The sequence below is a fragment of the Thunnus thynnus genome, chromosome 13 (genome assembly GCF_963924715.1).
Source record: "Thunnus thynnus chromosome 13, fThuThy2.1, whole genome shotgun sequence".
NCBI classification, from domain to species: Eukaryota; Metazoa; Chordata; class Actinopteri; order Scombriformes; family Scombridae; genus Thunnus; species Thunnus thynnus.
Window position 1 is genome coordinate 21,534,937 of NC_089529.1, and position 25,041 is coordinate 21,559,977.

The 25,041-nt window shown below is 40.6% G+C and overlaps 1 protein-coding gene across 1 annotated transcript in view; it reads left to right on the top strand.

The window, feature by feature from the left end:
* The window catches only part of jade2 (jade family PHD finger 2), a 212,419-nt gene that overhangs the window by 127,109 nt on the left and 60,269 nt on the right, over nucleotides 1-25,041 (top strand). Inside the window, exons 9-10 of the mRNA XM_067608584.1 lie at nucleotides 6,832-7,332; nucleotides 8,801-8,965. Of these exons, the coding sequence (XP_067464685.1) occupies nucleotides 6,832-7,332; nucleotides 8,801-8,965 (666 nt within the window). The remainder of the gene's footprint in view (nucleotides 1-6,831; nucleotides 7,333-8,800; nucleotides 8,966-25,041) is intronic.

Consider the following 25,041-nt stretch of genomic DNA (forward strand, 5'->3'; position numbering starts at 1 on the left):
ATGTCTATATGCACAAAAACAAACTGCTCATGACTTGCAAATGTGCTGGAAAGTGGTGTTGCCATACGAGCCATTAGCATCTGCTTTAGGGAGTCTTTGTTGAGTTCTTGTCTGGAACACAACAGATAAGGACGCAACAACGACTCCCAGGCACTGACTACCAACCAACAATCACAAAACTCACTGTAATCGTCCAAATACTTTCGCTGCTGTCTCATCGTTTTGAGGTCGGAGAGCTGCAAGACGTTTTCTTTTGAGATGCTCGTACACAGCGGTTGTGCTGCTGTGGTAGGCAGTTTCAGTTTTACAAAGTGTGCAAAGCACCATTTTGTTAGGTCTCTTTTTAAAGACATCCTACACTTCAGAGTTTGGGCTTTCTGGGATAAAGTCATATATTCAGCATGCCCGGGAGCACGAGCTACCATAATTGGGGATGAACGTCAACAGTACAACGCATTGATACGTTCTCCTTCCTCCTCTTCTTCTTCTTCTTCTTCTGCTTCTTCTTCTTATCGGTTTTTTAGTGGCGGTTGACATCCGAAATAATGCATTACTGCCATCTATTGGATTTAAACTAAAATCTCCACTGACTGAATAAAATAATAATAACCCCTTGCCACCCATTTCCCACTCTGCTATAACTTTAACTCTATTTTTCACCTTCCTAAAAGCTTCTCTCAACAGCTGCTGCACACCTTCTCCAGAAACTCCCACAACACCCATAAATCTCCTTACTGCATCTACAATTATGTCAATTTTCTTTCTACTCCAGCAGTACAGTTAATTACCGCTGCCAAAAAGGTCAAAAACTTCACCTGATCCTTACAAAAGAAAACTCAGCATGCTTCCTGACTGATTTGTCCTTGGCTTCTTGTCTTACACCATAATATTTCTTACCTACTTCCTCATGCTTAAGTCTCCCCTTAGATCTCACAGTCTTCTTCACAATCATCCCCCCCACATTTATCACATGTGGCATAGTCACTCCTACATACAAACAAACTGTGACCAAACTTTCAACAATTCTTACAATGCAATGGTTTGGGAACATACAGCCTCACTGGGTACAACACATTATCCAAGAACACTCTGTCAGGCAAGTACTCCAAATCAAAGTGAAGCATAACAGATTTAGTCTCATACTTTTCATTAACTACTACGTCAAACCTCTTCGTTCTATAGCTGTCTGTCAACCCTTTACACTCTTTAAATCTTGCATCCATTCTGCGTGAGACTCCATCAACGACACCTTTTCTTGGAGCTTTCATGCTAATCGGAAAAAATGCCACTGGGTACATATCCATCCCAGCATCCAACGCCAAGATTTTCAAGGCTTTTTCCATCTGTATCACTCAACACCTATCAAGTCGGATCATTTTATGTCTATCAGTTTAACTTCGCCCACTTCATCCGTAATCCATCTTGCCACAGTATGCTTTTCTGACAAAGCTCCACATCCAGAACCATCTTTCAAACCCCGCATCTTCATTCCAACCATGTAGCTTTCTATTCACTCTCGCTATGACTCAATGAAACAACTTTTTCTTTCTCTTCTCTGAGGCTGTCCTGCTTCTAAATTCAAAATTCTCAACTTCTCTCTCCATTTTCCCCTGCCAACCCTGTAATCGCCATCTTTCCCAATCACGTGTTCTGCCTGGTAGACCATTATCGACGCATTTCACGCAAATCGACAAATTTACGTAATCGACGTAATCGATTGCATCAACGCATCATTCCAGCCATAGCCAAAACCATAACTGAGCACTAATAAAACACATGTAGTCGCCTTCTCTTAACCACTGCTTAAACAATAATCTTAACTTAGGGTGCTTGTGCTCGTTAGCTTTGCCTTTTATCGTTTTAAAATGAATTGTCCAAATGTTGATATTGTCACTAATTTCATTGATGGAAGAGGAAAGTAATCATCTTATGGTTGTTTTCTGTTGAAAGTTTAACTTGTGTGTGAAATTCAATATTGTCACAACAGAATATAGAACCTGCCCGTCAGTACAAACAAATAGAGGGGATGTACATTCAGAAATAAAACATTACAGGCACGTCCACACAAAATCGAAAACCTGCAGTATAAACACACAGCAAAGCATGTGTACAACTGTTTTAACATATAAACTCAGCACACACACACGCACACACACACACACACACACACACACACACACACACACACACACACACACACACAAAATGTCAACCACACAGATTATAATAGTTCTTAACCCCCTGCTGGGTGCGGGTGGATCAGTTTGAACCCGGCGCCTCTTTAACATGCCGCTGAGTCCGCAAACAAAACCCCCGCTGACACGCTAACACTAACCCACTTTACAGCTATTAGCCTGCACACCATTCAGTGTTAAAGGCGCCCTCAAGGTGAACTGGATTCCTAAAGACCCACGCTCCATCTGTGTATGCATGCATGCTGTGTATATACATGTGTGCTGGATGTGTATAAGTGTGTGTACATGTAAGAGTGTCCACATGCTTGTTTGTGTAGCGCCGTTTGCTGTCACAGTATTGATGCTGTAGATTAACAGTGAGTCCTTGAACCAGAATCACTCCCGGGGAGAAAGTATCTCTCTCCTGTTTCCGTAGCTGGAGGCAGCCGGCTGTACAAACACACTCAGTGATCAGCTGCCACCTCACACAGAAGGAGGAGATGCAGAACCACACGGCACCACCAGCAGCGGGAGTCCTGTTTAGGCCTTAATGTACAGTAGAGGAGAGTATATATATCTTACCACTAATGTCTGTGTTTTTTAATGTACAGAAGGTCGGACAGTTCAGACCTTTCATCTCTTTTCTCTAGACCACATTCTCAAAGATACTTCAAATCTATGGTCATTTAATGTTTTCATAATGATAGTCGACTGTCTCAGAGTGTCCAGGCCTAAATGCTGTATTAATTGGCAAGTTCCTCAAGTGTAATGAGACTCTTAACTAGTATGTTATTAATGGAAGGTACATTGGAAAGGTCAGCCAGTCGAGCTTGTACTGTATTTGTTAAAGTTCGTAGAGAGTCAGTCTGTGCTATAACAGTCTTCAGTAACAGGGTAACATGCTCAGCTAATTAAGAAAGTACTTCTGCTTCATGGTTAGTTTGTCTTCTTCACAGATTTCAGAGGAACATGGCAGCCCTTTAGATTTAAATAACTTGCAGCTGTGCCATAAGAACAGCAGGTGAATATGTAAGAAACAATACTGAAGCTAAAACAGCTTTTTGACTTGTTATAGCAGAAAAAGCACAGGTGTTATTAATAGCATTAATGAGGGCCCCGTTCTATTGAGGTGTTCCAGTAAACCATGACGGCATGCACAATACCAGGACCGTGAAACTGAAGCCACTAAATGGGATTCAGCCATTTTTAATTTTATTATTTACACACCCATGATAGTTAATGATTTGGTTTCGCTGACTAAGGTGCACTGTTAGTGTACACCATGTAGGACACCACATGAAAGGCTAAATTTGAGGAACATCAAACGCTTTGAAAATGAATAAATAAAATATCACGCCCAAAATCATCAATATTCTTCAGGTGTCAGGCTCTCTCTCCATCCGAGGATCAAGACCTCACATCTTCAGGAAACCCTCGGGAGGGATATCGATACTGATATACTGTATCTGTGCTGTTGAGTCTTAAAAGTTAATGACGAATGTCTCACCCCAAAACACGCCACTGTTTTTAAATTCTACCAAACAGGACATTTTTAATAATCAAATATTCCTTGAAATTGCTGCTGTCCTTGTAAGAGTTTGTCAAGTGGCCACCATTAATTATCTAGTAGTGATGAACAGATGCTTGTGGGAAGTAATGATCATTGGTGTTGTGTTTGTTTTTGAGAATAAAACTGTTTGGACTGAGGCGCTCTTGTGCTTAACATACTACACTTTAAAAGTATGTTAAACACTTTACCAATCTGTTGAAAATAATTAACAAAACATTGTAAGTTAGCAGTGTTAAGTGTGTTTGAGAACTAATAGAAATCAAGAATAGGAATCGGGAAGGACTCAATATAGCATAACATAAATATATAAATAAGGACGCAATAATTTGACAATGGCTGAACTGGAAACAAAAAGAAAACTGGAGCAGGGAGTTAAGTCTGTAGATGAGCTACATTAGAAGAAACTGTAGGATAATATATAGAATTTGATTAAATCAAAGGTGGAAAATGACTCCTCTGTCAAACACACGTTATTATCCACCAACACCTTAAAGTACTCAGAGTCAGCGTGGGCACTGATAAAACATTCTTAATGAATCCCTGCCAGAACGGAGCAGGTGCACTTGAAAAGGCCAGATGAGTATTTTTTTTTTTTTGCGATGACTCGGCTCGTACCAAACAACACATCTAGAGGACTCCACGCTGTGCTCAACCTTTTGCATTTTGACACCAAATAAGTGAGAGCAGCTGCAGAGGGCTCGCTTTGGCATTTGGGGAAGTCGGTAATAAAATGGGTCTACAGAATGGACCTTTAACTGTAACTCCATTTTTTAACTATAGCGGTGTCTCACACAGGACAGATATGTCATTATTGCATCACGCTTTCTGCTCCTCCACTTATTTTACTAAGTCAGATTTAGTGGCTTGAAGACAGTTTTTCTCCTTGAAATATATTTTAAAACACAAGAGTCGACAACAACAAGCTTAACAGTGAATTGTACATTTATTGTGATGCTGTGAACAACAACTGCAATGCAGTGTTAATGGACTGATGTAGACCTACAGACATAATTCAGTTCAGTTCTGGTTCAGGACTACTTTGTCCTTTTATCGACGCTTGACCAAAGATTTTTCTCTCACGATTGTCAACTTTGGTCTTGGACAGCTCAAAATCTCACAGTGTAAAGAGGTCTTTACAGTACTTCAAGTGGTATCCAGCTGTGCAGACAGATTTAGTTTTTGTCCAGGTGTTTTGATGGCCGTCTGACATTTTTACCTCCTCCCCGCTATAATGGAGGTGAATGGATTTTTGTTCGTAGTGCTGAAAGCACTGAAAAATCACATTTCAATGATTTAACAGCAGCATCTCTTCAGAAGCAGTGTCCCCATTGCTCTGAATAATCTACAGAAGGGTTCCCAACCTTTTTCACATTGTGGACCTTTTTTTAATTGACAATTTCATTACGTAACTAAGCCAACTAGGGTGAGGCTGTCAGTACTCACACTAGAAAATAAGGGTGAGGAATGATGTCTCCCTATTCATTCTCCACACCAGACAAATTTCACCACTGAAAGCAGACCTCTGATCTACAGAACACGCTGAAACAACTTTTCATAGGGACTATTTTTTCAGTAGTAGTGATTCACTGAAAAAAAAAAATTCACAGCAATGTATGATATAAATAAGAATAGAGAGCTGGATAAAAGCATCAGCGTAACCTCCTGCTTTTATTATTTTTAGGTGTAACATCAGCTAAAAGCTTCAAATTTTCAATGCAAGATTTGCCTCTCGTGGGATTTATTTGTAAGAATACAGTAAGCGTCACTGTTACCCAAGGAGCATCTGTATATTTTGCTTTAAGGAATGAATATTTTTGAAGTTGCCGAAAACAGTTGAGCTAAGGAATGAAGATAGAGAGAGAGAGAGGGAGATAAATAGAGAGATAGAGATAGAGAGGAAAGGTTGTGCGTGAAAACATCAGAAGTTGTTTACCACACGGTGGAGTTGACGGGATCAGTCAGGTTTTTGTCACCATGCTCATAAACAACACAGCGAAGAGAGTCACCGTGAACCCTTCTGCTTAATGCTGAACTCCTCCCGAAACATACAAGCACCGACCTGCGCACACACACACATGTTTACAAATGTACACACACACCCAGTGACAGCAACACATAGCCACAAGGGCTCAACCACACAAAATCACACCACGCCTGGAGGGACTCTGTAGGAGGCTGCCTCTTAATATGACCTGTAATGGATAGCACTGAGAAACACACACACACACACACACACACACACACACACACACATCCCATGTTACCAAAATGTCAGCAGAAATGGGGGAACCCTGTTTGTTGTGACTTAGCTTGTCTTTCTGCTTTGCTGCACTTGTATTGAAGCCTTGATAACACAAGAAATGGACCGAAAATGACACTTTGAGACAAATAGTTGTGACAAAGTGTCTGAGAAATTGAGGACAATTTTATGTGTGTGTGTGTGTGTGTGTGTGTGTGTGTGTGTGTGTGTGTGTGTGTGTGTGTGTGTGTGTGTGTGTGTGTGAGTGTGACAGACAGAGAGAGAGAGAAAGAAAGAGTTAAGTGGTTCCAAGCTAATAACAAAACTGTTTTCCATCAAACACTTCACTCTGCTTGTCTTTTTAATAGAGCCAAAGACTGAATTAACAGTCAAATAGGATTTCCCTTTCCCCCGTTTCACCCTCCATTCTTACTGTTTTCTCTCCTGTAATTCATGTGCTATATCTCCCCACTTCCTTCTCATCCCTCATCCACTCTCTCTCCTTTACCCCTGTCCTCGTTTCTTTTTTGCATCCTCATGCTTACCAAGTTGTCACTCTCATATTCTCTCTCTTATTCTGTCTCTGCCCTTAACCATAAAGCTCCTGAGACAAATTTGTCTCAGGAGCTTTACAGTCTGTACAGCAATACAACATCCTCTGTCCTTAGACCCTCGATTAAAATTAGGAAAACTCACCCCGTGTATGGGAAAAAATGGAAGAAACCTCAGGAAGAGCAATGAGCCATGCAACCTCCATCTCTATGGAGACCTTGCAGGGCAGACTACACATGCACATATGGGAGACTCACACCACACCATTCACTCTTCTTCTTCTCTTACCCTCCTAGTGCTCCATGCCCTCCTGTATCGTGGCCTTCCATGTGACTTGCGCCTTCGACCACAGCCTGGAGATGAGGACCATCCTGGCCGAGAACGACGAGGTACGCTTCAAGTCCTTCTGTCTGGAGCACAGCTGCACCGCCAGCAACAGTAGTGCAACCACCAACAACACCTCCAGTTTAACCAGTGCAAGCAATGGTAACCACACCACTACTTCCACCACGAACGGAGCACACAGCACAGCCAGACCTGACTGGGCCGCTACCGGTGTCAGTTCTGAGCTCCGGCCAGACCAGCAGCATCAGCCAAACGGCTGCAGTGACCCAGAGCAGAGGTCGGTGGTACCGTATCCGATTTCAGTGTCGGCATCAGAGCGAGCTGAGCGGGACCAGCTGGAGCGAGAGAAGGTGAGCCAGAGGAAACAGAAGCTCCAGGAGCTGGAGGATGAGTTTTACCGACTGGTGGACCCGAGAGAGGTGGCTGAAAAAATGGCACTGCCCACCACCCAGGTATGTTAAACCACAGAATTGAAACTCCACAATTTGTCATATGAGTTGATAAGATAATGTTGGAAAATGATACCATACACTTGTTCATGCTCCTCCAGACAGTGAGTCAGGCATTAATTAGTTTTAAGTATGAAGCATGCAGCCAGGGTCAACAGGTTGTGTGGGTGAAAACAGCTTGCTGATAAGAGAATAGCAAGTATACAAATACTGTAACTGCTCTGTACAACAGTGGGCGGCACACAGCAGTAGTACATAGTGATGTAGCAAAGTTACATTTCTATCCACTAAAAACAAGAAGCTGAAGTGTCTTTTGATTGGCAACACAGGACATGTGAAGACTCAACATAAATATAACATAAATACATGGATACACATCTGGATTTAACAGCAAAATACCAACTTTAAACTTTACAGAATCCTTAAACATTGGTCTCCCTTGGACTGGATTCATCTCACTAAAAAGTCCATTTAGGAGCTGTTGTGAAACTTTCAATCATATCACATGACCATCAGCAGATGGAATTGCTCAATCGTCATAGACTGATATTCAAATTTTTTTTCCTGAGCACTTCTTAAGGACTTCTTTTCCACATTGGCTTAAAAAAATACAAATGGACCAAATCATAGTAATAAAAAATGAATAAATGATGAATTAATTAAAAATGATAAGTTCACTCGCTTTGCCTGTATAGCATTATTCTGATATATTCTGATATTTCGACTGCACAGTTAATCATATTTCAGTCAAGATGAAGACTTTGGCCTCCACAATTAATTAAGTCTAATCAGATGTGGTACTGATGAGTTGCATTTAGAGTGCTGGCTCTAGTGCATTAAATAAAGTGCTGCCTATTCACAGGTAAACTGTCTGATGAGTCACAGGCATTTGTTTAGAACGTGTCGTGATTAACTGCTCTCTGCTTTCCAAACATGGTTTGTGGCTGCAGGCTAGAACTGTTCTTACTATAGACGAAGGGTACAAGTGTAAACTAACGGCCTCTTATATACTTCATGGTATCCTTTGATGGAATAGTTACAGAAATTGGTGTATTAATATATATATTATTAAAACTTTTCAAAATTAAGTTTTATGTATCTATTTATTAAATACAATCCAAAAAGTAAATTAAGCATATGAAGTGCAATTGAAATATTATGTTCTTAATGATGGAAGAGTAATATATATAAACAATTGTGATTTCAATGTAGTGCAAAAAAAAAAATTTCATATGAGCTCTAATCATGCCATCCAATCAAGTAGAAGCACCCTTTGATATAAGGTGAAACAAGACATTTGAAGCATGAATGCATGTAAGAAAATGATATATGATGTCCCTGCTCAACAAGTACAAGTACAACATGAAAAACATATAATCCACACCAGATACATACATTTCAGACAAGATACTAATATATATCATACACATTTTAGTTTTTAAAATTGGGAATATGTTGTTTTTTCTTCAAGGTGGACTTCCTCTATCAGTTCTGGAAGTTGAAGAGAAAGGCCAACTTTAATCGACCTCTGGTGACCTTAAAGAGGGATGAGGTGGACAATCTGGCGCAGCAGGAGCAGGACGTCCTCTACAGACGCCTCAAACTCTTCACACACCTCCGGCAAGACCTGGAGAGGGTGAGTAGGAAATTCATATCTATGTGTGTGTGTATGTGTGTGTGTGTATGTGTGTGTGCTTGATCCAGCCAGTGTTACTAAAGTGATATTCAAGGATTAATTTACATATTTCTGAATGTTAATTAAAAAGATTATTGACAGTATCATACAAAGTTTATTTTTGCTTTTATGAATATTAATGTTAAATGAATGAATAGCCTGAGGGTTGAAGGCATAATGAAATGGCTGAATGACATAATGAGTGATTGAATGATAGTGTTGAAAATGAAAGTGAAAATCCAAGCACCGCACAGAATTAATTTGGTTTTTCCTGTGATCTGTGTTCACTGCAACTGTTAAGTCACTATATATAAAAGCCAGTCGTCACGGAGCACTCTCGCAGCAAAACCTTGAGGAATTCTCTCAGACCTGTGTTTTCACAATGAAATCATCAGAAGTGTAATGGTTCTCATGCCTCTGGCTTTTGGAAAGAAAAATTGATCTCAAGCGACCCAGAGCACAGAAATAGCACCTTTATGTCTCTTGGGACATAGAATGTTACCTCTCTAATGGGAAAATGTGGGAGGTGGAGTGGTGTCAACCACATGTAGTTGGGCTTGCCTCTAAAACGGCACAAGCTGTACAACCAAACTTTACTTTTTTCTGAGACGCACAGGGTCTGATTGGAGATACTCGTGAGTCCCCTGCTTAGCACCACTGTATTGGAGTTCCCTAGATAACGAGATGGGGATATCTGTACAACAGTTGTTTCTATGGCCTGTCTGATTTAAGTCCAAGTGGGGCTTTAATTTTTGAGCTTCCGTGTTCCATAATGACCACCATGTTCAAGCGTTAGGTACCAGAACACAACGGGCCAAAGATCTGATGATCCATTATGTAGACATATCCTCAGATCTTTAGCTGTCTTTGTATGTGTCAGCTGGTCACCACCTGTTGGTGAGCTGGATCAGGTGGTAGGGGTGGCTGCCAGACAGACCTGGTTAACCCAAATGTGCAGTTTGCGTCTGTGAAGTCTTCAACTCCCACCTCCAGGAAAATTTTTCCTGCATTTGAGAGAAGGATGAAGACTTGAAATCAAAGTCAGTCGTGTTCAAAACCTGCAGAACAGCTGCTTAGACTTGTGGTCCTGTGTGCCTGTTGTGGTGGCAACCCAAGAACCAGCTGGTGGACACCAGTGGTGAAGGAAGTTGTCAAGCTCAAGAAGGAGGTCTTTCAGGCTTGGCTAGCCCAAAAAACTCTGGAAATAGTGGACAGGAAAGCAGCCTCTGTGGGGGTGAAAACAAAAACTCATGTGTTGGAGCCTTGGCGGAGTTCAGGGAGTCCATGGAGAAGACATAGACATAGACCTGTGAGAAGGAACACTTTGAGGAACTCTTACATCTGACTGAAAGGGAACACCTTTGTCCATCCTATTGATGGAGGTCACCAAGGTAACGAGGTGGCAAGGGTTGATGAGATTGCTCTAGATATGTCGGGATGTCTTGGTTGACGCAAATCTACCTTGTTGGAAGATTTGTTTTGCCCTATGCTAGCCATTGCACCTCAGACTTGCTAAACTCTTTTAGACTTTTAGGTTAAGTAGTTCTTTACTGTAGGTTGACCCACCTCACCCATTCGCTGGGTAAATGCTAGTACTACAATTAAAACAACATAGACTTATTTTAATTGAAACAATATGAGAAAACGCTTTCGTGGAGCTTGTAGTCTGTTTTCTGCAGCTGTGCAGCTGGAAAATTTTATCATCATGAACACACGGACAGTATCAGGTATTTAATAAATGCTTGCTATTCACCCAGTACTTTAGTATAAACCTGAACTATAGTAACATAATTTTGAGGTCAGTCAGAATAGTGAAGTATTCCCCCATTGCCTTCAGTATCATGGCTCACACTTGGCAGCTGAATGCTAACCACTATGTAAATTTCCTTGCTCGGTTTCTTGGATTGGTTATGCCCATGCCCATAACCTCACTCCAGGCTTATATTCTCAGTACTCTGATAGCTGATTGGCATTCACTGCAGTGGTGCTCTCAAAACCTCTTTCTGACCCTGCAATCTACCCTGCAGAATCTGAATGACAACAGGCAGCCCAAAGCCAAACATCTACTGCAACCTGAGTTTAAGAGGATACAGTTAACTGTGGTTTGCCAAGGACAGGCAGCTAGACTGCTATGTCGCTTCTTATGTTTGAAAAAATGTTTTATATCTTTACCGCAATCTAAAAAAACATGGTATCCGATGGTATTTGCTTACTTTCTGATACTAAATCTACCATAAAATAATTAATGTTGAAAAGTCTCCCCCAGAAACCCTGTTAACAACCAGTTTAAGTGTATTTTCTTTCTGGAGACGGTAAGATAAATCTGATGTCCTAAATACTTCTTTCCGTACTTTCTTTGGCATGTGATTTGATATGATGCTTTGCCTTCGTTTGGTTCAGCTTGGTTGATTTAATTTGGCCTGCAGTAGGACAAACTTTTGGCAATTATGTGGCTGCATATCAATCAAATGACCCACTATTCTGTAACAAATCAAAAGAATAAAATAAATGCACAAGAAATAATTGAATGAGGTATTTTTAATTGGTCTTTGGTTTTCCCATTTAGCCTCAGCTAGTAAAACCAGTTGAGTGGACTTAAGGAGTTCTGATTAGGCAAACCGACCAGTGTGATTCGCCCAGCGCTCCCACAGGGTTAATTTGGCTTTTAGATAACAATTTCTCACCTGTTAACTTGAAATGATGAAGTGCAAAATCACTTCCCACAAAGCAGGCAGTCACCCCTCAACAAGTGGGTTTTAACAGTTTACAAGTGGCTAAGGGTGCCATCAATTTTTCTTGTTATGTACACCAATTTGTCTGGGGGTGGGCAAAATAATGGAAAAACCTAATTAAATACTGTAGGTGCACATTGTGTCTGTAGCTGTGCAAATTACTTTCAATATATAGTATTTTCTGTGATGGAAACAATGCTTCTACAGAGGTGTTTGTTTCCTATAGCCTTGTGTAACTGTAGCCATACCACAGTGGTGTCCAGTGGTCTGGGTTTATCGATTGTTGCTGTGCTTGCTAACCTCCTGACCAGTCAGTGTATCTGTGGACTCATAATTCTTCTCCCTCTAGACTGCCCATTATTGATGTGTGTTGTAGAAATACACAGTAAGTCTTTAAGGTTAACCCTGTATGTCTCAACAGTATAAGGTAAAACAATGGAAGATAGTCAGTAGAAAATAACAGCATATTTACTGTTGTTCTGTCAGTATTTACTGTAAAACAGTTTTCTTTGCATGGATCTGCTTATTTACTTTATCTGTCTGTCATTTCATATTTTCATACAACCTGTAGGAATGATACATGTTCTGTGAAGTAGTGAGTCATATGTTTCCACAACACAACTGAAGTTTTCAGGGAACACTAAAAACTGATAAACACGCTCATAATCAGTAAGAGGCTAACACCTGTGATGTTTCCCAATAACCACATTTCCAGTCTTGAGCACTTAAAGTCTGCGAATCTGCACTCACCTCCAGATAGTAGGCAAGTGTGTCCCGTGCTTGAAAAAAAATGCCAACACACAGTCCACTTAACCCACACTTGATGCACACTGATACTAATACTGCTTCAGAGTGGTATTCAGCGGTACATGTTTCCCACAAGTCCTCTATGACATTAATATGTGCCTATAAGATTGTTTTATGACAGACAATAACAGACATGAAGACATTGAAGTTTATGGCATGTTGGATTCAGCCTGAATATAAATCACATCTGAACACTACGCAGTTGAGGCAGAGCTTCCTCAGATGGTTATCACTTAATATCAAAAAGCGATCCTTCTTGATGAGACTGATAATGATTATATTGCATATTTGATCTTCTTTTTTCAATGGTTTTTAGATATGTGATATGATTGAAAGTTTCCCTTAAAACACTAATCCCACAGAAACCATTCAAAATAATATATCTCTCAAAACAATATAATGATATGACTTATATACAATAGGTTTTGTGCTTCTAGAGAATTCAATTCAATTGCTTTATCAATTGTATTAGTCCTATCAACCCCTGAATATGCATTTGTTTTATAATGTAATTTGATTGTAACTGTAATGTTGTATGGTTGATCCTACTTCTTTGTTCATTATCTGGAAATGAAATAAATTCAACCATGTTAGCCATGTTTTCATGTGAATGAATTAATCAAGTTTGTCCCAGTGAGCTCTGATAAACTTTCCCACACTTGCACTGGGCACTTAGGCAATATTGGCAGTTACTGGAAATATATCACTCAAGTAGGCACTTGACTACTTGCAAATGCTGCAAGGGGTGGGTATAGGGCCACACACTAGGTGTGAAACCAGTATCTCCAATAGTACCATGCATCACATAATTGTGTTAAGGCATTTTGAAAGTAGCACTTATTGACCCAAAAGCGAGGCTACAGTTGCAGATGAAAACATGGTGACAGTTGTTACTGATGGTTCCTCGGGGAAGACTGTGTCATCAGTGGGTGACCACATGTTTACCATGTTCAGACGTGATTTGAACTGAGGAGATGACAACATGTTGTCCAATCTCAGGCTGCTCCTAATTGAGCGGCGTTCCTCTTTAACATCGCTCGAAGGTCTGTCAGAGAAAGGAGGATTGATTGTTTGCTGCTGGCAGGTTGCCCCTGAGGAGGATTGATCATCAACTGGTCACGTATTGGCAGAGTGAGTGCTGACAGCTCTCTGCTACTGATGCTAGTGGCTGTTGATATACAAGCTGTTTTTCTCTCCATCTGTCTCCTTCACTTTCCTTCCCCCTGCACTCCCCCCCTCTTTAACCTTCCCTTTTCTTTCCCCTGATCTCTGCTACTCTCTGTCTCTCACACAGATAACAGATTTACCACCTGTAAAAAATACAGAGCCTTATCACTCGTCGCTGACCCATATTTAAAAACCATATTCCTGTATTTGGCCTCTATTCAGCGTTTTTGGGCAAATGTTCTGCCTGTTTTTTGTTTGTTTTTTTTCCCTCTCAGGCGTGAGGTCTTTTCCGTGGAGATGGATTGTGTGTATAGCATTGTGTTTGTGTGTGTATCAGGGCAAGTGTGTGTATCTGTGCACGAGAGAGTATTCCAATCATCTCTGATTTGCTGGTAAATTGAAAAATCCCCTCCATCCTTCCATCCCGTCATCCCTAGACCCCAACCCAATCAGACCCCACGACCAAACCCTCCAGCCTGCTGCTTTTGTGAATAAGTGTGTGTATGTGTGTGTGTGTGTGTGTGTGCATGTTGGTGGTGTGGAAGATTCTGGGGGCTAATGTTGGGGTGGATTATCCCCCTCCTCTTCCTCTTTGAAGTGCTGCCAATGGAACGAATTGCACCGTGCTGTCCCTAATGCACTGGTGAGCTTTCTCCATTTCTGTACTCCTCTCCTGAGTGCCGCCCCAAACCCCCCTCCCCTCCTCCTCCCCTTTCCCCCACATCACTCATCCAATCAGCATGCAACATGTCTTAGCAATGTGTGGCACTCTGATTGGGTAGTGTAAGTTAGCTGCTAAATATTGCTTCTTTCTTTTTTTGGCTTGAGTGGTGTTTTTTGAATCAGGCTAAATGTGTAGTGGAGGTGCGGCAAGATCACAGTGATGGTTCTGGACCAAGTTAGAGGCTGCTTGCATTGAGAAAGTCATCAGTGCAAATCCCTGCACCAGCTGGGAGTGACCTCATGTCAGGAACCATAGTTCATGTTGGGGCAGACTTACCTGGTTCTACTGTACCTGCTGGTAAAAATATTAAATCATCTATCTAAATATGTAGCAAGTAGACCTTCATTTGTAAGAGGTGAGCCAGAAAATATATTGTAAAATTCAAAATTTTACAAGTAATTCATGTGTAAAAGAGTGTAAAAATGAATAGTTTTGTATATTAGACGCCTAAGCTAAAATACCCCATTCTGGCTCCATGCTGAACCAATGATCTCTGCAAGCATATTTCCCATAATGCAAAACTCTTCCTTTAACATAACATTAGGGGTTGTTTATATCAAAACAGTACAAAACACAAGAGAGGTGCTAGAAAGTGAAAAGTGAAAAAGTGAAACTGTGGTTAGTATCGTTATGTGTCACCCGTCAGTACTTAAATGTGTCTGCAGCACTGAGGATCAAAAACTATCATGTGGCAATCAATGCTTTACTCTGACTTTAAACATTGATAGAGTATAATAAAAATTAACTGCTACAATAACATTTAAACTTTACCTTACACCAACACACTGACATATCAAGACACTGAAATTTATAACTGATGCATTTTGGATTGCTGCCTCATCAAGTTCACTTGCAGACATTTACTCCTCACTGGATCCTCTACAGAGAATAAAACCGCCAGTAAAATTCATAGTATTCTGGGAGAACGGGGAGAGAGCTGGAGCTGGGTGAAAATGGGTCAGTGCCAGAGAAGAGGAGGGCTGCAGGGTGGAGGCTCAGTGCTCTGGAAGCACAGAGCGAAAGGAGCAGGACAGGGCTTTAAAGTCTAAGGAAAGGGCTAAAGACTGGAGAAGAGGGACGAGAGCCTGGGGAGGAGGTGGATGAATCAGGGGAAAATGCCAGGGCTCAGCCTAGGACAGGAGACAGGGCAGAGCTGGGGCTGACGGAGGGAAAGCAGGTGTGAAAGAATCCCTTTTCCTTGCTCATTTCCTCTTGTATGTTTTCACATCTATAACTACTTGAGGCGAACAATTGCAGTTAGTCTTTTCGCTCCCGTCAGTACATCAGTTCTCCGGCCAAGGCTGGCAAAGTGTCTGATGGCACAGTGCCGTTCTGTGCCCTGCCCTCTACTCTCCCTCGCTCTCTCACGGTAAAAACTTGGCAGCACACTCGGTCCAGCAGGTCAGCAGTCCCACACCCAGGAGGCCCTCGGAGCAGAACAGAACACTTATGAAACAGTCCACTTAAGGAAAGGGAGAGTAAGGGAAAGTTCTGATTTTGAGTAGATAGCATATGTTTAATATATCTTTCAACTACTGAGCACACACAAGCAGGGAGTGCAGGAGGGTAAGAGAGGGGAAATGGTATGACATAAGAAGGGACAGGGAGTCAAAGAAAGAGAAAGACGAGACCTGAGAGGGAGAAGGTAGGTATTTAGAGGGATGTTTTTCAGCAGTCATGTAGAGAGCCAAACCAGGACAGAGGGCAGCACCTCTGGCCTTTAGCTGCATGTTTGGAAGCAGCAGGGTGGTTGAAGACTGATATCTGTCAGGTAAGCTCTGTTGGTACACTCTGTGCTGAGGCGAGGGGGGGGTGGAAACCCATCAGCTAGTTTTCCTTGGCTACAGGTTACAGTTTCACAGTTTGTTTTCTTTCCACAAACCCCCCTCAGTGCTCCATTCTGTTTGAACAGAGTAGAGAGGAAGTTCGAAGGCAAAGTAAAGAATGAGGGGAAAATATAAGTATACACAAACATGTGACCGGGAGTTTGCAAGGATCTGGGCAGGGAAAGGTTAAAGAGAAGAACTTTTCACATCAGAAGAAGCTAAAGACGAAAAACTTACTTGGCAGATGAGGTTTGCTTTTCATGAGAAGTATTTCTTGTATCTTTATTATCTCAGACTGCCAACATCTATGGATGTGCTACAGTTTTTGCGGCCTGTGTTGACTCACATCCACAATTCATAAATGCCAAGTGGGAGATCCACACAACCCACCAAATAAATCTTCCAACTTCTCCAATTTCTGCTATTTCATTTTTAACAGAAGATTGTAGTTGGAAGGAACCACAAAAAAGCCTTGGATTCTTTTCCTGACTTTTATTTCTTTACTTAAGTCATCTCTTTTCTATACTATCATCCAACCCAGGGTTATTTATTGTCAATTGTCAGTTTTTTATGGCTCTGACCCTTCACTCTACTACTGGTAAACTTGTAGTTTTCATTAACCCTCTGAAATACTGGCTTACAATAAAAGCTTTTTCTCAGTTTCATGTCATGAATCAGTTTATAAAAACTTCAACATGTGCAGATTCTTAAGTCCTACTAAAATCTTTTCATTTCAAGAAATAACTTTGAAAAATATGAAAAACTTATTTTTTTTCATATTTGATTTTTGTTTGATGAAAACGGAATTTAAAAAAGTGCAAAATGGCAAATCTTGAGAACATTTACGAGGCTGATGACATTTAACCAAAATAATAAAGCAGAATTATAGTTTGTGCTGAAATGAAATGGCTACCAAGCCCCATCGCTAATGTTAGACTTGTCATAAAAACTTAACAATGCCTTCTTGATCTCACAGTTCCTTAACATAATCTCAGGATCTTAAAACTTCTGTCTGGTCTTTAAAAGTTCAAATTCAGTTGGTTGACCGTTGTGTACAGTCCACCTTCATCTTAAAAAGAACTCCACTGAACCCAACTGATCTATGAAGTTAAGGGACTCAAAATGATTAAATTATTTGATTTGGTCTAAATCAAAGCAGTAGAGGCTGATATATTCTCAATTTATTCCCTAATCCGGGTCAAAGTACAGAAACACTGGACACTACATTTCCCTTAATGCAGCATCATAGCATTCTCGCCAGGTAAACACTCATGTCCTTCAAACTCTACACCCCCAGTTTATCAGGTTTCTTTTATAAATGTATAGTCACTGAGCCCAAGCAGAGATGACCCTGATATGACACAATCGGGATTACTTTTTCAGACTTGACAAAGAGATGAGTCACAGAAGACATAATACAACTGTTTTCTCAGGCTGAGTGGTACTCTGTATGACAAGTAAACTGATTTTGATATGTTTAGTCAGTTTAGTGCCCCTTTAATATAACAAAGTTAAAAGATATGGATATAAGTTCAAAAAGCAAGAGGCTCTGTTCACTTGCAAATGTGAAGCAGAATTGCGAAAATGACCCCCAAACATTGTTTGGGAAAGCACCTTGTCTACAGTAAAATGCAGCTGTGCATCTCAGATGTGATTGCCTGCATGTTTGTTTGTATAGTGTACTGCATGACCTTTCCTTCTAGCTGGAGCTTCTTTTCATAGTCAGCACACCCAGTTCAGTATGAGTTGAAGAAAAAAGAACAGACAACAAAGAAAGACAGAGGACGAGAGAGTTGCAGGTGTTGAGCGATATGTAATTTGACTCTCCTTCTTTTTCAGTTCATTTCTTACCATTACATTCATCTGATTGTTTAAGACGTAACCACCCGCACCCTCCTGACATCCTTCCAACTGCCCCCTCACTACTGAACATTGCACACCCACCCAGTCGCTCATTTAGCATGAAACTGTCTCAACTGTTATGCAATGAAAGGTAGGGTCAGGGAGAGGACAGAGACACGGAAAGAGCGACGCACTGACTCTGGTGCTCTGCCTGCTTGGTTATAAGATCCTTCTGTCTCTCTTGCTCTCACACACACACACACACATACACATATATGTATATACATACACACACGCTAATGTCGACTTACATGCTTCACTACATGCTTCATTCATGCACACTGCACACATACAAACTCATTCATCACCCACACATACACCGTCAGAGACATGCACACATGCATCGCTTGCATACACACACTCTTACACCTACACACTTAAACACACATAGCTGCAGGGGGGGGTTCTAGCTGCGGGCCAGACGGGCCGAGTCATGCAGCAGACAGACCCACCCTGTTGGATCAGTGTCAACCTGGCTCCCCACACACAGCTCTGCTCCAAACCTAATACTGGGTCACTACACACAATCCCTTCTTCTTTTTCTTCTTAGGCTGCTCTCTGTTTCCAAGATGCTTCAAGGTACAAAGAGTGATCCAAGACAAGGGTCTTTTCTGTCCACCAGCAATGGTTACTGTTATATCTCAACATTCATCAGCTACTTTTAAGTGTTTAACCAGCCAAGCAGGTCTCGTTGGTAGATTTAGGAAGGACCTGGAAATCATGGTTGGCCTGCTCCCAAAGTGACCAGTGGACTCACAAGGGAAGTAGTCTGGTTCTTTCTGTAGTTTATGAGCTCTCTGCTGCAGGATTTTGGCCTATGTTCGTGCGTGTGTGCTGATGGATTCTCCAGAGATACTTCTAGACATCAAAAAACTTTGATCGATGGGGTATGGATGTATAGTTTTTGAGGAATGATCGAAAAAGACACGTCAGTTGCTTAGTCTTAGCACATTCAGACTGTAGGGAAAGGATTTATCAGTACATTTGATATTGTGACGTCATAAATCAAACTAATTGGTAAAAACATCAGGACTGCTTTGTGTTTTTAAAAGATTGTGGGTGTTGCTTTCCACACTCATTCACATTTGACCATTTGGTGAAAGCTTCCTCACCCACCCAGGTCAGAAAATATTGCACCCTGATTCATTTTTAATAGCTAGATCACTTCACTTTTTAAATGTAATTTCTAGTATTTAAGTATTGTTTTGGAACTGAAAACCTGGACTTTTTGGTGCTGATGTTAAAATTCTTCCTACATAGCTCTTGGTAACATTTCACTGCTATAGAAATGAAAGTTTTTAAATGTTAAGCCACAAATTGAAGATATGTTGGATTTTGAATGGGACTAAAGGGTTCTCTGATCATGAAACACACCCACCCATTATGCATCTCACATTTCATTTTTCAGTTTAAATTTCAAGCCCCCTTGTCCAAAGTTTGTTTTGTGATGCTATAAATGCATTTCACTTTTTACTGCTTTGTAATGAGCACTGAAACTTCTGTCATGAGCCAATATTTGTGTTATAAAGCTACATGAGACCGTTAAACCTAAGTATGATTTTTATTTCTTTGCATACTGTATAGGGCCAGGTACTGCAGCTATTATGAAAAAGCACCTTGAATATTAGATTTAGAAGAAACTATATTTGGAACATAGGATATCTATGGGTGTAAAAGCTCACAAATATAAGCAGATGTCAATCTATGGTGCTTTAAAAGGTTAAAAATAATAAGTTAAAGTCATTCTAAAATCCACTGTAAATGAGAAGATACTCTTTTGCTCTCTCAGGACCTGCTTAGGAATCTGGCTACATCAATCTGTATGAGCTGAAGGCGAGAACAGGCTTTACACCTTCAGGTACCCTCAAGCTGCATTCACTCTGCTAGAAACCGCCTGTTGAGATCCACTGCTGTTTAAAATTCTGCATGCTAAGCTTGACTGTGTAACATAGCCCTAAGGCTTCGAAGCTTAGAGAGAGCCACTCCTTTGGCTCTGGCCTTTGCTAATGCTCTGCCACAAGGTCACTGAGCTGCCTTCCAGGGCACGAGGAGAGATCAGAAACTCTTAATTATGCCAACTTCAATGAGTGTACATTGTTAAGAACTAGATTTACAAGTTAAGAATCACAAAACATACTGACATGTTAGGACAAGACGTGTTCAGTTGAATCATGTTTTTGTTTCAAGTTTTTATATTCACAAGATTTGTATTTGTGTTGCCATAATGTAACAATTCGTTTTGTAATTAAAGAGCCACATGCAACATTTCATTCCATTTTTCATTTATTATTATACAGGAAGAGATTAAAAGATTAAAAAAGATTAAAAGTAACATTACAGATGTTAAAATGTGGCCTGACTCAGTTAAAACTGGTTCACAGCAGGTTCCTCTTCTGCAGCACATTACAGACAGAAACACAAAATAAAAACAGAAACAAAAAAAAACAACAAAATATAAGCAGCTGCACAGACACTACAGAGGAGAGGACTTAGGCGGAGTGAGTAAGATGGTGTCTGTGAGTTGGATCAGTGGTGGCAAGTGTGTCCTTCCATCAGATAGTGTTTATATGCCTTTATGAAGTGTGTAATAGAGGTTATTATTCTAATCTAATATGAGATCTCATTCCAGATTTTAGTGTATGTGTGAAAAAATAATCTCCCACCAAAGTTGTTTTTGTAAGCCGTACTGGAATAAGTGCATGTGAAATTGATCTAGTGATGCGTTTCTGTCTAGTGTTGTAACTTGGAAGTAGAGCAGTAAGTGTTGGAGGGGAGTTATTATTCTGGATCTGAAAGTAAAATTTAATGGCTAGATTATTCGTGTAGTTCTGAAAAGTCAAGGCATTAGAGTGTGTAAGTGCAGTGCAGTGCTGAGTCCAAGGGGGAAGGTTGCCATGAATCTTATAAGCTCTATTGTATAATCTTGCTGTTGGTTCAATAGTTTCCTTTGTGGTGCGGGACCAAATTGGCAGACAGTAGGATATTGTTTAAAGAATGATTGCATGTAGTTATGTGTCTGAGACAATACGGGTGAAATATGGTCTGATATTGTTATAAACAAACAATTTCCTATTGAACTTCATTATTATGAATGTGGTTTTGTGAGATGTTGAGGAATACTCCTAAGATATCTGTTGGTTTCTGTGATGGTTAGTGTTTGATTTGCAAAATGAACGGGGTCAGACATAGATATAGATTTCTTAGAGAAATGAAAAGACATACATTCTGTTTTCTTGACATTGATAGTTAAATAACTAGATTTCCACTAGTCATGTAAATAGTGAAGATCAGAAGAGAGTTTTGAGTTTATGACATCAGGATTTGAATCAGAAAGATAAATGACAGTGTCATCGGCATATAGTAGACTATTGGAGTAATGATACACATTGGGAAATCATAGATATACAGAAGAAAGAGTAAAGGACCCAAAATGCTGCCTTGTGGAACTCCCATATTACAAGTTATAGGGGGAGATGTTACATAACTGATTTTAACCACTTAGGACCTGTTAGATAGATATGAGGAGAGCATCATTACCACAGAAGAGGAAAGCTGAAATGAACTGAGTTTGTTCAGCAAAATCTGATGATTCACTGTATCAAAGGCTTTACAAAAAACTATTTAAAATTGATAAAACTCCAGTGACGCAACGTTTTTTGAGTGAAGTACATATTTGTTCAGTTAATAATAATAATGCAGACATGGTTGATCGGATAGAGCAGAAACCATACTGGAAGTCACTGAAGAGGTTATCACTTTCACGATGGTTGTTTAATTGGTTAGAGAGAATTTATTCCAATAATTCTGATATTACTGGCAGAATGGATATTGGCCTGTAGTTTGAAACAAGAGTCGGATCCTCAGATTTAGAAATGGGAGGGATTTGAGCAGTTTTCCAGCCGGAGGGAAAGATAGAAAGCATGATACAGACATTGATCAGATTGCGGAGGAGACGCATAAAGCTGTCAGCATGAGTTTCAACATGAAACTTTTTCTCAACTCTTGGGAAACAAAACATCTGCTGACGGTCTTCGTTTACTTTTCTGCCTTTATTTTTAGAGTCAGAGTGATATTTTCCTGACATTTCCCACCTGGCTGCTGTAACCCAGCGGCCAGTCTTTTCCAGCCAGAGTGAAAGGCCAGGCTGTACAGCCTTTTATCCCAGCTAAGTGACGTGGAAGGCCACCTTCAATTGTGCACCTCAATGGGTGCGATTTAGACTGCTCGATAGTGTTAACAATGACACTCCAGAGTGACTTCAACTCTCCACTCACCTCCTACTACTCCGCCTGTAACGTCTATCATATCTTCTCTAAACTTTTTTTTTGGTTAGCGTCTTTATCCTGAGTCTTCCCTCTGTCTACCTGCTTCCCTTTCTTTATTTATCATACAGAACTTTTAGTTAATATTTTCCTGCTTTCATTATGTCCCATTTTTATTTTTGTTTTGTTCCTCACCTCTTCTGTTTTAGCGCCTTCTCTTTTTTCACCTGCTTCTTTATTTTCATTTGTAAAACTTAGATATCCACCTGCTGTCTCACTTTTTTTCTTTTTGTTCCTCCTCCATCTCTATATTTTTTTTCTCTCCCCATCACCTCCTCCTCTCTCTCTCTCTCTCTCTCTGATATCCTCACCATCCCGCTGCCCCTCTGATATGAGCTCTGTTGGATGAAATAAATATGAGGCAGGAGGTATAAATATTTATAGCTGCTTCGGCTGTATAATTCTGCGCGGCAGTGTGTTGTTGCACTGTGTATGTGTGCGTGCGTGTGCATACATACATGTGAGGTGTGTGTATGGTATATGTTTTCAGACCCTTGGCCAGTGCAGGTGCCAAGGCCACTGCAGAGATAAATAATTCACTGGAAGTTAAAACTTAAATTCACATCACTTTGATAAGACAATAGGAGTACTATGGCAGCACACACACAAACACACACACACACCATCTGGCACTGAGCATATGTGCCCTCACACATGTAGAAATAAATGCCTGCAAGTGCACATCCCTGTTCATACACATGCTTGACACAGATACTGTGTCACAGTGATGCATGCAAAAACACACATGCTTATAAATATGTACATGCATGAAATTAAATGCACACATTGGCACACACTTAAGTAACTGTAAAAAAAAATAGCCTATATTAAGTATATTACTACTGTATGTAACTGCTGCACCATCCTCTGTGTGTGCGTTCATGCTTGTGTACAGTTAAGGTTAGCATACAAGTCTATTTCTGCTTGCATGCGTGCATGAGCACGAGTGTACTTATGTGTGGCGGTGACTGTTTCCTCATGTCAACCATCTCCGCTCCGTCTCTCACAACACACTCACACACTCCTACAGGCTCGCTAGCTGTGTTACACATGGATTGGGGTACATTAATAAGTAATGAGAGCGATATGAGGGCCCCCCAGTTGACCTGGGCCTTTAATATTTTACAGTAGGGTCCCTCAGACGGTACCAGCCAACATACTGCTGTAGCTGAACTGTAAAAACTCACTTCACAGGGCTCAACGGCAAGAGCCGCCCTCTAAGGTCCAATTTAATAACATCCTCTGAAAACCTGTCAATGCAGTCAACTTAAATAGCGCTTTGTAGAACTCTCTTTAAAATCCTATATATGTAAGATTAAAGCTACTGTATGAGGTTTGTGTGAGTGTGTCGGCATGGAGCCTTTGGGGAAATAGGACTCATTTTTGGACTTTAGGTTCTAATCTGACTTGAACATGAAAACTGTAAGCTGTATTGATGCTTTTTGTGCCGTATTTTCTGTATGAATATTGGCATATTGGCTCTTTGTAATGTTGGCAATCAAGAAACTTAATACCTCTCTGCTGATACATTTGTTCATCTGTCAGCTACTTCTCTTTGACTTTTTATTTTATTTTATAGGAGGAAGGTTTAGTGAGCATGAATGCTTTTTGCAGGAACTCCCTGCTCCACACTCACACAGTTACACACATTCACACATGGATGATTGTGAGTACAACCACAGTCTAATCTGTTGAGCAGCTTCACTGGAGCAGTTCAGACTTAAGTGCCTTGCCCAAGGGCACCTCCGCAATTGTACTGAGGGTGGGGCAAGTCCTGGTCTTTCACTTGCCCACCCAGAGTTATCCTGCCACTTCAGAGATTGTACATGCATTTCTGTCACAACCTTACTTAGAGTTAGGCTGCCACTGCCTCACCAGTCAGGCTTAAAGTTTATAATAAGCATGGCAGTAATGTTACCTGCTGGACTGCAGTGAAATGTGCAAAATATCATAATCATTAGTCACCAGAGAGTGGACCTTGCTGTACTGTTTTTAGGTCCTCAATTACTCATTCAACAGAACATTCAATGGCTCAAGTACTCTTAAATACTTTCATTACAACAGAAGGACATAAGACAAAAAAAGGTCCCATAAATTTTCTGAAGAGCGGTTACTTGACTCATAATAAGAAAGAAGCTAATAGATTTCCCACAGCATCAACAAATCTTGTCCCCAGTTGACCTGAGTCTTTGGATATTTTGCTGGAAACAGCTGAAAGGATGAATATTTATTAATTGACTGCATACAAGCACACAGTCCATCTCAATCAGGCTTGCAGGCTGTGCAAACATTCCTGCTTCTTGCATTCTCTTGCCTATACAGTGGCAATTCATTATGCAATAAGTGCAACTTAATTCACGATTACAAGGGTATATTACAAGCTTTCATCTTCAGGTCCCAATGTGTTGTTAACTACGCAGACAGCAGAGAAACAGAAGCGAAAGTTAGCAGACGCTAGCATATTTGTTGACATGGTCAGAGTAGATTGGTTAAATTGGGATCAGTCAACTTTGTCCTGAAGATCTGTGTGTGTGCTACCTTTTTACCTTTAGGTATT